The 15,099-nt window shown below is 48.0% G+C and overlaps 4 protein-coding genes across 4 annotated transcripts; 1 reads left to right on the forward strand and 3 right to left on the reverse strand.

Moving 5' to 3' along the window:
• Positions 1 to 7,957: 7,957 nt before the first annotated feature.
• On the reverse strand, positions 7,958 to 9,151 carry PHALS_09629 (alpha beta hydrolase fold protein; the record flags this gene model as incomplete). The annotated part of the gene is made up of 1 exon (XM_024724919.1): positions 7,958 to 9,151. The coding sequence occupies one exon, from the start codon at positions 9,149 to 9,151 to the stop codon at positions 7,958 to 7,960; it is 1,194 nt and encodes a 397-aa protein (XP_024575747.1).
• A 305-nt stretch (positions 9,152 to 9,456) lies between these two features.
• PHALS_09630 (Uncharacterized conserved protein) lies at positions 9,457 to 10,572 on the reverse strand (the record flags this gene model as incomplete). Its single annotated transcript, XM_024724920.1, has 1 exon — positions 9,457 to 10,572. One exon carries the CDS (start codon positions 10,570 to 10,572, stop codon positions 9,457 to 9,459), a length of 1,116 nt encoding a protein of 371 aa, XP_024575748.1.
• Positions 10,573 to 10,656: 84 nt separating this feature from the next.
• PHALS_09631 (uncharacterized protein) lies at positions 10,657 to 13,011 on the forward strand (the record flags this gene model as incomplete). The annotated part of the gene is made up of 1 exon (XM_024724921.1): positions 10,657 to 13,011. The coding sequence occupies one exon, from the start codon at positions 10,657 to 10,659 to the stop codon at positions 13,009 to 13,011; it is 2,355 nt and encodes a 784-aa protein (XP_024575749.1).
• A 121-nt stretch (positions 13,012 to 13,132) lies between these two features.
• Positions 13,133 to 14,173, reverse strand: PHALS_09632 (hydroxyacyl-coenzyme a mitochondrial precursor; the record flags this gene model as incomplete). The annotated part of the gene is made up of 1 exon (XM_024724922.1): positions 13,133 to 14,173. One exon carries the CDS (start codon positions 14,171 to 14,173, stop codon positions 13,133 to 13,135), a length of 1,041 nt encoding a protein of 346 aa, XP_024575750.1.
• Positions 14,174 to 15,099: the final 926 nt, after the last annotated feature.

The raw sequence follows: 15,099 nt of genomic DNA on the forward strand, positions 1-15,099 counted from the left end.
TCCAGCACAAGGCGCGTCAAGGTTTACCGAACCGACGTTCCGCTTCTAATTAGTTTGGTTTGTCGCGGGGAACGAGGACACCCAGTAGGCGCGATGCGCCATAATGGGGGGAACTGAATTCTGTTGAGCCTCAAATTGGTAGAGGGCAGCAGACGAAGAGCTCCGTGCTCTTGAACATGGAACGCGAATATAAGCCAGGCTTGCTGGTCGTAAAAATGACCGTGAAGGGCTTTTAAAAGCCATAGAAGATTCTTATCGATTCCAGGGCGTCGAGCAATTATGCTCGACACTCCACGATCAAAGGAAGTCAGCTAACGTTGAGGCGATGAAAGCGCGGCTGAGCGACACCGTCATTGATTGATTAGCAGCGAGGACTTGTGTCACTGTGCCGAGAGTTCTTGTGGACCTCGGTGTCAAGTTTCTTGACTTTGATAGCGAGAAATGTAGCTTAGCCTTAGACTTGGATTCAAGGTATGACCTTATCCTTGGTATGGCATGGTTGAAAGACCATGATCTTTGGATTGACCGGAGATCGGGGGCCTTGGGCGCTATGCGCTCATCACCTGGTGGTGCTTCGGCGAGTCATGAACGCACCTCTGCTAGGGAGCCAAAGCGCTATTGTCGCGGGCACTGGACTGGGAAAATCAATGTTCTAGAATTTGGAGTATTTGAGTTGTCGAAGACCGAAGGTGTATCGGACTAGAGTCCCGAGCATTGCTCGCGGGCTGAACGTGAAGCGGCACGTAACCCACTGAGCACTGCTTAAGTAACGAAGCATTGCTGCATTCCAAGAGTGGCATGGTCGGCCAAGGGCCTAGGCATCAAGGTAGAAGCCCTAGTGATGCGCGTGGAGTGGAACGTAATTCACTGAGCACTGTTCACGTTTCAAAGCCGTTGCTGCATGCCAGGAGTGGCATGGTCGGACGAGGTCCGAGGCATCGAGGGCAAGCCTTAGATTGCACGTGGAGTGGCACGTAACCGACAGATCACTGCTCAATTGTCAAAGAAGTTGCTGCATGCCAAGAGTGGCATGATCGGACGAGGTCCAAGGCATCGAGAGCGAGGCCCTAGTGATGCGCGTTGAGTGGCACGTAAGCCACTGAACACTGGTCACATCTCAAAGTTGTTGCTGCATGCCAAGCGTGCAATGATCGGACGGGGTCACGCATCCTGCGCATGATGATCAGTCCTACTTATATAAATTTGTCTGAGGCATCCTCGGCAAGGCCCTTTTTATGCGCGTGTAGTGGCAAGTTACCCAATGGAAAAAGACTGCGGAAATAGCAGCTCTTCGTCGGATGTTGTTAATAGATTAAGGCTCCTATTGAGCAGGGAGTGGGTACTCTATAAGACACCGAGCGTGTGTCAACTGGTTTCGATGAGACGTCAAAACTCTATAGAAAGGAGACGGCGAAGCCGTTCTTTACTGCAAGACGCAGGGCGTCGATTCTGATCCAGGGTGTGTCTACCATGGATGATAGCGCACAGCTATATACTATTGTAAATGGTATGACGGGGAGGAAGACGGCGACGTCATCCTCGAGGCTTTTTCTCTTCTTGAGCTGGGCGAGATGTCCTTCGAAGAATTTGACGGAACCTTGAAGGTAGGCAATTTAGACGACTTGGTCATCGTCAGACCGAAGAGGAGATTAACTCCTCGTCGCTTCTGGATCAAGCTGTCCTGAAGAAAACTGAGAGAGTGCTGAACGCACGAAGTGAATTGTCGATCCTGAAAGATCCCTCGGATCCGATTTATCCTTTAGTAACGGAATTTTAATACGTTGTCTCCAGCGACCCGCCGTCGGTCCTACCTCCGGACCGAAGTGTACGTCATAAGATTGACCTGGTTCTGGGCACCAAATACTGCGTAACACGCCAATGAACCCTGCTTAAAGAGCAGTGTGACGTCTGTGACGCTTGATTCCGTTCGAAGCACGACGCAGGAATGGTGCGTGCAAGTCTCCCCATCCGACACCCACGTTTTGTTTTTGAAAGCCGAACGGCAAGTGGCGTATCGTTCACGCTTATAATAAGCTAAACGCTGCCACCATTCCGGCACAGACGCCGATTTCTATGAAGGTTATTCTCCAGAACACCATGGTTGGATGTACACAGTACAGTGCATTCGACTTGGTCGATGGGTGTCACCAATTGCTCAAGAGAGCGAGTGATATTCTACTGACAGTAGTGAGCACTCCAAGCGGGATGCTCTGGGAGTGACTGATGATGTTCCAAGTGCTCTAGCAACATTTAATCGTCTTGTGACGCAATTGTTTAGGCCCCAACGGGCATATGCGCAGACATAGTTCAACGACATCTTCGTCCACAGTCGTGCAGGGCACAGGAGGACAGCTGAGGATAATCACATCGTCCATTTGAAAGCGGTGCTTGAGTGCATGAGCACGAATAAGCAGTATGGTATATGCCGATAAGTGCATCATCGACGCAGAAGAAATCCCCTTCATTGGGCGCGTAATTGGGAAGCATGACCTTTGAGGATCCCGCTAAGGTCAAGGCCATTGTGAACTGGCCGGTTCCAATGAACCAAAAGGACTTGCGTTAGTGGCTTGGCCTCGCCAACTACTTGCACAAGTATAGCGCGAATTATGCGGTTATAGCACGACCATTGTCGAATTTCCTTAAGAAGGATGCGGAATGATGTTGGGACACTGAGCAGCGGGAAGCTTTTGACGGGGTCAAATACAGCCTCCTTCATGCACCAATCTGGCATTGCTAGACCCCGATCGTCATTTTAGTGCTGTCTGTGACAATCCGGACTTTGCCGCTGCTGCAAGCGGCGAGATCGGGTGCTCGCGTTCAGATCTCGCCAGCTTAAGGCTGCGGGGAGGAACACTATAGTCCACGACAAGGAATCACTTGCGACGAATAAGAAACGTGTCAAGTTCAGCGTACCCTTGCTTCGCTCCAAGCAGTTTTTGATCTACAGAGATCATGCGTCACTATGCCCTGCGACTCAGTCGCCTCACCTCTCGCAGAGGATGACCAGGTGGCTTTCTTTCTTCGCAAAATGTAACTTCGAGGTAATGCATAAGCCAGGAAAGCAGAATGCTATAGCTGATGGTTTGTCTAGCAGACCGGATTGTGAGCTTGCTCATCTCACGACGGTGAGACAGATTTGATCCGCACCGCATACGCGGGTGAAGGTATGTGTGCAGCGCTGCTACAGGCTCGCGGTAGCAAGGGGTTTGGAAACTCGGACAAGAAATTGTCGGCGCGTTTGCGCTCAAGATTACACATACAGTCGCTGAACAACAGGTTGTTGTATTATGGCACCGATTTGACGGAGACGCCACGAATTGTGGTTCCTCACGATGAGGATTTGAAATACTGTATCATCTATGACCCCACTCGGTCGTAAGAAGACGTACAGCTCGGTGAGTTGCCACTACTGGTGACCCAAGCTGTACAAATAGACAAACTTATATGTGCGCACGTGTGAGACGTGTGAGACGTGTCAGAGGGTGAAATCCATTTCAAATTTGGTGGCACCGCTGGCCAGTTTACTGGTACTTTCTGGGTGTTGGCAGTCCATGAGTATGGACTTTGTGTTTGGCCTGCCGAAGTACTCGGCGGGCAACACGGGTGTGGTGGTTTTTGTGGACCGTTTAAGCAAGATGGCTCATCTTGCGGCAGTACCGGGCAACATCGATGGTGTGGGTACAGCGATGCTGACTGTTGATTGTGCAACATGGACTACCGGAGTTAATTGTCTCTGATATGGCCCAAGCTTTACTGGGAAGTTTCTGTCTAAAATTGTCAGGGTGCTGGTCACCAAGTTGACTATGTCAACAGCGGACCATTCGCAGACCGATGGTCAAATTGATCGCGTGAATTGCTTCATCGAGAACGCCGTCCGCAGCGTCTGCACTAAGACACCGAAGCGCTTGAGCTTCATGCTGCCAGTTGTAGAATTTGTTTCGAACGATGCAGTGCGTGCATCTCTCGGCTACACGCCGTTCTATGTGAATGGGCTGGTCAATCGTCGCGTTTCGCTGTCGCCACCATCCCATGATTTAGGGCTTGTTGGGGGGGGGGTACAGCCGAACAGCCAGCTGATGTCAGCCCCCTCACCGTGCGTAAAGAAGTCGGAGACATCCTGTCTACTAGATTGAGAGTTTTACGACACGTTCGCGATACGAGGGGTGAGCGACAAGAAATGCAGAAAGAATATGCAGACGGAAAAAGCAGAAGAAATACTGAAAACATTAAGATCAGATACCTGGTTTTATTGCTAGAAACCTTACTACCGATGCAGTCTCTGCAGTTTTTAAGACAAAGCTTTGTCTACGGTTTTCTGGACCTTTTGAGGTTGTGGCCAAGCGAGGCCTTGCGGATACGCTGCACATTCCGAGAAGGATGTACACCCGCCAGGTGTTTTATGTGGGCTTGCTTAAGACAAACCGGGATCCGGCGCAAGTGTACCCGGAAGCGTTGATGCCGGGGCAATGCCTAAAGACGCTCGAATACCCAAATGCTGAACCAGCAACTTGTTATGAGCACGGAGCGCAATAATTTCCGTTGCCAACGGCGCAAGGCGCTCTACCGTCACACGAAGTGATGTATTCGTCTGCTCGACGGCTAGGAGCTGCTTCGACAAAGCACGATAATACTCAAAGTGAGGCAGTCGGTGCACAAATTGCTCCAGGCTCTTGAGGTCTTCGCACAGCGATAGGCGACCTCGAAAAGATGCTCGGCGGATTGCCGATGACGACGTACTTTGTCTTCCAGAGCCCGAAGAGCATCGAGGTTCATTGCACGGCGATCGACCAAGTCTTCATCGCCTGCCACCGACTCTTCTCCATGAGAAGGGTGGTGTCCACTACCACGTGGAACGCCTTGTGGGTCGACGTCGTTGACGGGCCTACCCAACATTTTGTGAAGTGGCGGTGATACCCCTACTCCAAGAACTAGTGGGAATTTGTGGTGCCACTTCGGCAAGACTGCCCCGACGTCGTGGACGCTTATGATCAATAGGGCCATGAAGCTCCGCGTCGTCGCGCACCTCGCGCTTCTCGGCAGTAGCCCAGGAGGCCGGAGAGCCATGAGCTGAGCCCAAGCTATGGCTCTGAGCTGCTGTGGACGCAGACCCATCCTATAAGAAACCACAGAGCTCGCGGAAGCGTGATGGGTGATTTCATGTGTCGCAGGGCGACATTACGCAGGAAGACGGCGTTGTGCCTTGAGTTTGGCAAACTCAAATCGAAGCTGGCGTTTTACGCGCATGTCAACTTCCTTGTGGCTTCGCTGTAAGGTAGACAGCGAGGAATTTTTCCGGTACCACTGCAACCATCGCTCAAAGAGCTTTTCATCATCTGCAGCGGTTTCGCCTGGGGAGGGCACCACAGGAATAGTGCAGGTACAGGAGCGCCTCCTCTTTGATCTCGAAGTCGAGCGCAGTACCATTCCATTGGGATTTTTGGCGGTACCAAAAAGCGAGCTCGGCGAATTTCTCGCTGGCCAAGCTCAGCTTGTGTATCGGCCGGGGGCCCGACTACGTAGACGCCTTATGATCGAGTGATCGTGTCTTTCGCTTCAGTAGCGGGACCCGCCGAGCGGAAGCCGTACATCACACGAGGGCCTAGGACCGATCGTGGATAAGAGCGCATTAGGGCGCCCTGTGGGCAGCCACCAACAGCAGCTCCTGTGCCTCGTCGAGGCAATTGGTAACAATAACACTTCCCGAAAGTCGAGAGGTTGGGGAACGACATGGTGTCCGCAAGGTTCGAGCTGGGCTCACGTCGCGCCGTTGGCGCATCTCATCCTCCTCTTGATCCATGTTGGGAAGTATCCGACTCTTAGTCGACATTTTTCGAATCCTCGACGAAGAACTCCGTCGCCCGGGGTTGGCGCGATGTGTGATGCCTAGTTACCGAGTGCGTGGGATGTGCTTCTCGTGAAGCCGCGGATGTACTGTCCGGAGATGCACCTCGCGCATGGGAAATAAACGGGGTTTGCCCGCTGGCGCCATCGGAACTAGCTAGGCTGGTGTATTTTCGTGTCATAGACACATGGCTCATTGATCGGAGAATGTCTAACGATGGTCCTAGGGACGTAACGGTCTCAGAAACGCGAGCCTCGTATGAGGCGACATTAATGAAAAATTGAGGGTATTCACGATTTCGATAGGGGGCCACAGTGTTACACGTACTCAAAGTGTAATGTAGTTACACGTACCCTTATATGAAAGGGCGGGTCACGCAAGATGGTGTGACCTACATATGTATAGATTACACATGTTGATGGAAAACACAAATATGTAGCTCCACTGTAACAAGAACAAGAAGCCACTGCGTGGCAGGACTGCCATTAGTAATGTATATTGATAAAGTTTTACTATTGGATTAGGAAAACCTAAAATTCTGGATATAGGCGGCTTTGCCGCAAATAAAACACAGCTCAGTTTTGAACGGAAGAGCGCATAACCTCGGGAAAGGATTTAAGTACTCTAGGAGGCAGCGAATCGCAATCCACGGCATTCGTACCGGTTCTTGTATAGAACATAAGGTCGGTGACCTTAGCTTAGCTTCCTTTACGCAGAGGTTCGATGCAATTAATGTCAGACTGTACGGGACTCCGTAGCTGCTGCCGAAGGCGCGGCATTGCAATAAAGCCGTGGATGGGGTGCGATCCGCATGAACCGACGGAGGAGCTTCTATAGTCATAACTTTGCTTCCGGCAGACGTACCGGCACCCAACGGAGTCGCCACGACTTAAAGCGCTTGAAGCAACTGTCGGTAGTATCTTGATGGCGGCGTCAACACAAATGACAAATTTTTGCCTGCAGAGGGAACTATTGAACAGGCCAAAGATATCACTCTCTGTAGAGAATGAAATGTAGCAACCACTGTGCCTGGCGTTTCACTCACTTTCGTATTCTGCTCTCTTGAGCATATTTGCACCGGGATATTGCTTCGATGCACCGGAGCGAATAGCACAGCGAGCCCCTCGGTCAGTGAGCTGTCTTCGCGACCAATACGTTTTCGGTAAGAACGCCGAGGCATTCTTCGGCGAGAGCGATCTCAGTGACTATCTAAATCACACCCGAACAAATACCGCCACCCTCACCCGGCAATCTGAAGTCGCTCACCGGACTGACACCCGTGCGGGCGGGTCGTCCATACAAACAGCGAAACGACCACGCAGTCGCTCCACGAGCACTTTTGAGATAATAAATAGCCCTTTTATTGGATAAGTAGTGGTTTGGGGGACCCGTTCCATCCTTAAGAGATGTTTCCTAGGATCTAGAGTCTGGTAGAAGTGCTGGCGAGTATCAAAACAAGATTTCGCACTGGGTGAGGAAACCCACCGCCGAACTCGTTGTAAGGCTTTACTCCTTAGATTTTGAATCCTAAAGCGCCTATCACTAGTCACGTAGAGGATTTGACCCTGTAATGGGAGGCTTATGATTTTTTCCAAGCGATACCCCGAAAGTCCTTTTGCAAGCCCTACTCTTTAACAGACGGTGTTGAAGAAGTCACCTTGTGGCCCGCGTTTCCAAATGCACTCAACGTAGTCCTACACTTATGTCTGGACAGTACTTTATCGTTTGCTCAAAAGGTAGGCTAACATGACGCGGAGGCCGTTGATCGAGAGCTCGTTCAAGTCAATTTCGTGATGTGTGAAATTCTGAGGTTGAGCCGATCATCGTACACACTCAACTTACCGACGCCGATTAACGTATTGCGTGGGCTAGACGAAGCAGTACTAGGACTCTAACTGCTATGGTAGTGGACATAAGGAAAGACTCACACGCTCAGACTGGGCTTCATGGGATTTGAGAAAAAGACCATTCATACCAGCTTTAACAACTGGCAACACCAGCCCCTGTCTATTTTAAAATGGAGCTTTTAACCTTCTAACGTCGACCCGCAGGAGTAGTGGACTTGCTATCATTGCATCGATCTTAAAATGTTAAGATAACATACAGCCCTGACGATTAAGCATTCGTTAAGGACGCAAGACCGCGATGACCCTCACCGTTTCCTTGAATCTCATCTATCAAGGCCCGAACAGCCTTCGTGATCTCTTCAGGCTTTTCATGGGGAATACAATGACCAGCATCGTGAATCACACGATGCACACTGCGCCCGCTTACATTTGTGGCCAACCTTTTTTGTGCGTCAAGCCACCTGCGCTCTAGTTCTACCAGGGTCTGAGGCGTAACACCCGCCTGCAATTTCATACTGTCGAACATTCCAGCTTTTCCGTGTGAGAGCACAACACAAGGGAAGTCAAATTGTGTCTGTCCAATTGCATCTCGAAAGCGTTGCTCAGTTATAGAAAGCGACTGGTTCTCACGAAGTGCTCCTTCTCGGTGAGCTGGAGAGGGAGAAAAGTACTCGACATATGGTAATGCAGCGGGGGAATATTTTCCTACCATCTTGGCGTGTTGCACGACGTTGATCAGTCGAATGAAACCAAAGCGCGCCAGGAATAGTACCATCTCACCATTTCTGTCCATTTCCGCTAGAGATTTGTGCACAGCATCCGAGATGCTCTCCAGGTCAAAACGTAGGTTTTCTTCGAGAGCGTCTACGAGTACAATTCCTTGACACTCGAAGCCGCATCCTGATGCATTCAAATTCTGCGCCAACTCTCGCATGTTATACCCTCCGGCTCCATGGCCCACTAGAATTAACTTCCCATTAACATTGAGCTGCTCTAAGATCTGACTATACTCGCTGGCAATTTGACTGGATGTTCGAGGTAGCTTTCCAGGCTTCGAGAAGCCTAAGCCAGGGCGATCAATGGCGATGACAGTAGCGAATTTGGCCACGTCAACTACCACTTTGTCCCAGTCAAAAGATGTCTCCCCTACTCCGCCATCAAATATAATTGTTACATCTCCATCGCCGCAATATTGGACGTGAACATCAGATGATTTTCCATGTGAATCTGAAATTTGCAGCATGACTCCTGGTGGCACCAAAGGGTTCAGTGTCTTGACTGTCTCGATCACGAAGCCTCCAGACACTACGAGCGCTGACATCAATGCAACGCCTCCAACTGTAAGTTTACCAACCTCTTTGAGCTCTGTGAGAATCATTTGTTTTCTTGTGCGCGTCGCTTTGGAGAAGCAACGCACATAGGTGAGTTTCGAATAAGCACGAAGATGACGTCCGAGCTGCATATGAAGGCTATCACAATGGTATTGCCAATAAATTGGATAAATACTGACACCAATAAGAAGAAAAGTGGTATATAAACATCCTTATTGACGAATAAAATTTGATTATTCGACTTCTATTACCTTGACTTACTCGTCTGCTTCGCATTCGAGATTAATTAGCACCACAAAGGCCGCAATCTGATTGTCATAGTTCTGGTATGCGGATGTAAAATCGATACCATTGCTTTGGTATCCATCTAAGTATTGCATGTGTATATTTGCTACCTTCCATTGCCAAAAAGTAAGTTCAAATTCTTTTTATCGATCTAAATATCGAGAACGTCACCAATCCATTGTGAGATATGCGCAGCCATGTCACGACTTCCGTTCGCTTCCATCATAAATGCGTGAGCTTGCGGCACGATGCGGTGTTGCCCATTCGGAAATCGCACCTGAATCTCTTGCACAAACTCTGGTGGCACCCACTCGTCTACTGCAGAGTAAACAAACAGCGTCCTTGTCTCTAATTTTGTGATTAAATTATGATCGAGATCCGTCACCATTTTCATTTCATTTGCTGCCATCCCCAATACATTGCGCATGACACTTGGATTGACTAGTGACAGTGATGCTAATTGCAGCATCTTAGACGTTTTTGATCCCACTATACAACGTACAATCCAGAGACGAATCAAAGGAGGAACAATAAAATCAACTGCCTTGACTAATTTGACTCCATGCTCGTAATGATTAAATAGCGGCATCATCTGCTTGCCTTTGCGAGACTTTGCCATGTGCATGATAGTTGGCTGCATCAGCACCAGCTTGGCAATTTTCTTAGGAAATCGCCGAGCAATATCCAGTGCAAAGTAGCTGCCAATCGAGTGTCCGATTACCACAAGCTGCAGCGACGGATCTTCGAGCAAACGCTGTTCAATATAAAATGCTTTATGCTCTAGCTGCTCTTGTAGAGTGAAAGCACGGTCGTTATTCTTCCAAGGCATAAAGTGACCAGCATGTGAAAGGCAACGGACTTCGTGACGTCTTCCGTGCAGCTTGATGAGCTCTTGCATGAGTGGGAGATAGTAAAATGGAACACCCGGGTTACCTGGAATAACAAGCACCAACACGTGGTGCATTTCGGGCTTGTCTATCGGGTAATAGACTAGAGATAAGGCCATCGTGCTATCCTCTGCCACGATATTCCACTCTTCAACAGGATCAGTTTTCGGACTGGTAGATGTATTGTCATTCTTGGAGTGGTCAAACTCGAGAGATAGTTGACGACTTAGCGCTTCTTGGATTCGAAGCTGGTCCAGATGGCCTCGACGACGGTTGTCAATTAATTTGACGAGTGCCAGGGCTAATACAACGATTATAACGCAGCGTTGCCGCACCTGTAGCTGGATATAATTGACAAACGCAGTCATGCCAAGAGCCATTGTTCAAGCTTAATCGTCAATACTCGAATAACATCCAATCATATCGATTTCCTTCTTAGATCCAGCAAATTCGACAAATTATCGATGGATAATATTGAGGTATCTTTACGCCTAATAGCTGCCATAACACACGAGCAGCTCGCGTCTGATAGTATCGATGAAGCGATTCAGGCTATGACTCGTGTTCTAGCATACCTTAATCTTCAACATGTAGACTCACTGCAGCAAACAAACACCCAAATAAAGTCCTTGTTGATACAGATAGAGCAGACTTTCCATCAATGGCACAAACTACAGCAATCAATTGACAAGGCAATGAACTTTCGGCTCTGGATACTGTGGGTAGAGCTAGGCTGCACGCTGGCTGTGCTATACTGGTGCAAGACAAGGCAGATGAAAAATTGTTTTCAATTGGTGGCAAATACCAAGCCACCAACGAACTTTCCAACGCTGGAATCTAATTTTCATAGAGAAGAGCAGGTAGCTTTTATTTGCAATCTATGGAATGCCGTTATAGCTAATCCACTTGCCAAAGTTCCAGCAAAAGTTGTGGAAGAAATGATGCCGGAGTTGGCGGAAGTTTTTTTTCACTGGATGACAGTTGCAATGCGTGGTTACGAGACCATTTATATAGCTCATGTAGCTACACGATTTCTTGATCATGTAAACATGGTTTTGATGGACTCTATGCAATTGGAAAATGCGTTGGTTATTGTTGCAACTTGCAAGCTGAAAACAGAAAACCTCAATCAAAACGCTGCTCTTATTTCTGTGGCAACATTAATTTTAAGCGCGTTGAATCGGACTCATAGAAATCCAGAGGCTACGAAGTGTTTAGAGATCTTGAGTGCCGCTACAGTTGAAGAATTGTCACATAGACCATTTCCAGAGCCTCAGAACCCCACCGCTAGTGTAGCGTTGGCACTGGGCATTGCTTATCTTGACGAAACGAGACATTCGATTGTTTCGGAAATGTCTGGGAATGCGACATTACTTTGTCAGTTCGCCCTTTTGCGTCTTGTCAGCTTCCAGCTACTCTCTTCGCAATTAAAGCCGTACGATGTTGGTGCGATAATGGATTATCAAGCAAGACTTCAGCAGAGATTGAAGACTATGATTCTTGAATCTTCACACGCAGATCTGCAAGAATACTCACTTCGACAGGTGGAAATTAGTATTGAAGACATGATCGATTTTCTCTGCTCATCACGCCAGATCTACCTTGCTCTATTGGACGCTTTAAAAAAATTACTTTCGCCGAGCTTATTCCTTTCGATTACATCAAACCAGCTCCAGTCAACAGCTGATCACTCAGTCCAAGATGAACACCGACTTCCTCCAGGTTCGAAAATTGTCGCATTTATCCAACGATTCTACGAGGCGGTAGCACCGCTGTTGGAAGTCTTGTCAAATCGATACATTGTGCGTTCTTTCCTTGCCCTTTCTAGAATGGAATTCGCCCGCGAAATCTGTGCGTCACCCAGTGTCAATGTGCCTATGCAAGCTGTGACAAAGCAATTAGAGCTGGAGCTGGAGCAGTCACCAAGTACATCTGATTCAATTTTTGCACCGATATTTCAATCTCATACCGCACGGCATCATATAATTATTCCAGCAGAAATGGATGTTATTGCTGGATGCCAGACACTGGCAATCGGTCTTATGGTTCAGCGCAAGCTTCGCATATTGTTGTTCCATTGCGCGTCGCTGAGCGACGATGTTCTTACATTAATCTTTTCCGGACTCTACAACGTGTTCGAGCCTGTCGATGCTTTCGCACATCGTTTTTTAAATGTCTGTTTGTTACATCTGCATCAATTCTTTCCGCTCTATTCTGTCTTTCCACATTACCTCAAAAAAACACTTGATGCGTATCCGATCGCTGCTTCCCGTCAAGCTCTCACCAAGGTGTGCGGTACCATTTTTGGCTCATTATTTGACTCTGAAGCTTTCACGAAACTGGCAAAGCAGGACACTGTATCCACGAAGATAGCTCAACAAATGACTTTGTGGGCGATACGAAAGTGTTGTGACCGATGTAATGAGTTGTTCATCAAAGAAAACGGATTGTCTCCATCTTCAGGAGTTGGTTCTGATGAAAGCTCAGAACAAAATCAGTTTCCGACAAAGGTGACGACTACGTTAACTGTAGCCAATTCGACTAGGGAATCAGATGCCCTGTACCTCGCCAATTTAGTGTTTGAGCTCTTGAAGATGGCACCTGTTGTCATTTTGAAAGTTTGCGCGATGGAAGTTGAGCAACTTATTGCGTATTGGGTCGACAATCTTTCTATTTTGCGTCAGCTGAAAAACGCACTTTTTGCCACTATTTCCCAAGACTGCGAAGCTGAGAAACGCGCATGGCTCGCTGCTTGGTATATTGAAATTGATAGGCAGTACCCTATTGCCTCCCAAGCTGCGGGAAAATCTCGTCTGTAAGTATTTCGATTGTATTGTCATCTTTGAGCGCCATTAGGTAGAATCACATAAATCATCTGACAGCACTTACGCTTTGTTAACAATAAAAGCTGCTTAAAAACTTTCTCAACTGGCTTAGAAGCTACAGACGCTTGTCGCCGTCCCACTTGTAAAACCCTTCACCCGATTTACGGCCAAGTTTACCCTCTGCAACTTTCTTGCGAAGAATCTTCGGCACGAAAAATGCAGGCTCATTTGGGTGGTCATGTACCCATCCTTCTAAAATGAAGAGCGACGTGTCTAATCCGACATAATCTGCCAGCGTAATTGGTCCCATGGGATGGCCAGCGCCAAATTGCATACTGACGTCTATATCTTCCTTAGAAGCATCACCTCGTTCATACAAAGAGATTGCTTGAGCAATGTACGGGACAAGCAGTCTATTGACTATGAAGCCAGGCGTGTCTTTGCAGCTTACTGGGTGCTTGCCAATATCCAGCACCCACTGCTTACAAGCATCAAAGATTTTCGGATCTGTTGAGTCCGTGCGAATCACTTCTACAAGCTTCATGAGTTGCACAGGGTTGAAAAAATGTAAGCCCACGACATGCGAAGCTCGACCCGATGATCCTGCAAAGTCGGATATGGCAAGAGACGACGTATTAGACGCCAGAATAGCCGAGGGCTTCGCAATTTGACCCAAATTAGCGTAAAAATCCTTTTTAACTTCCACATTCTCGACTATGGCCTCAATAATCAGGTCACACTGCGATAGGTCGTTTAACTCCGTCGTCGGCGTGATGCGTGCCAAGACTGTGGCGGTCTTTTCATCTGCTTGCTGCTGTGAAAGAATCTCCTTCTTCACGCTACGACTGTGTAGCTTATTAAGCGAGTTTTCAATGCGCTTCATGCCAGTAGCAAGACCTTTTGGATCAGCATCTAATCCCACAACGTCGAAACCGGCAGTAGCCGCCGTTTGCGCGATACCGTGGCCCATGAGACCTAAGCCGACCATACCCACCTTCTTGATCGTGATGTCGCCTGCTGATGTTGACAGAGCGCGCGCCAAGATGGAAGGGGTAGAAAGAGGTAGTGTATGGACAAGAGTGCGTAACATCACTGCGAACTTTGCTTTTGAATGTAGAACAATCTTCAACTTGGGCCTCTCATATAATCTAGACATTACTGTTGTAAGATTTATAAATCGGTTATATTTTAAACCTTATAGACAGATAATTATCTCGTGATGAGGTGACGCCGTCGCTGTCGACAAGAATCGCATCGAATCTAGACGATGTACTCCGAGCTTGACGAAAAGATACCTCATGGCAGGTAGCACGATTAAATGTTGCTGGTGCATTTGACATCACCTTGTCATAAACTGGGTAGACTCGAAAACAGTATTATTACAATTATCAAACAGCGTGAAATTGTCGATCCAAATCCGAAAGGGCCATAATTCAGGCATTGACAAGGCCCCTTTTCTACCGTTAACGACCGCGTTGCTTGCCGCACCATTACACCATTTGTAAGGTTCTGGGCTATATCAACTAGTTTGCACTTGACTTATGCATGAGTATGCCCAGCACTAGCCAGTCCAACACAACCTTAGCATCTGTGAGATTTGATTGCAGACGTTTCGTATGGTGCATCCCAGGATTGGAATGTCATCAGCGTCAAAGACACTCTTACCACTTTGGCAAAGAGCTAAGTTATGTGCGCACACACGCGAAACCGTTCGCAAATGTTCTATGCACGGCCAGACTTGAATATAAAAAGAAATAAGGTTTGTGAATAAGGTTTGTGAATAAGTTTTGTGTGTATGTACAACGCTGTCGCTTCAGCTGTATCACCGTGCGGCCAAATGTCGCTTTTTGTGGAGCATAACAGGCTGCTCAGAATTTCCTGAACTGAGCACTCATAAGAGTGAGCAGATTATATTGGCGCTCAAGGGAAGTTGGCAGTTTCCATCAACCAACTTAAGAGCAATGAGCAATTTAGCCGATCATCCAATTCGACAGCAATTTCTTTTAAGAATTCGGCCTTTATACCAAAATAGTGGCAGCATTTGGCTTATCGAAGCATGCATTTTGCATCACTCGCCGTCAT

The sequence above is a fragment of the Plasmopara halstedii genome (genome assembly GCF_900000015.1).
Source record: "Plasmopara halstedii genome assembly, contig: Scaffold_430, whole genome shotgun sequence".
Taxonomy (NCBI): Eukaryota; Oomycota; class Peronosporomycetes; order Peronosporales; family Peronosporaceae; genus Plasmopara; species Plasmopara halstedii.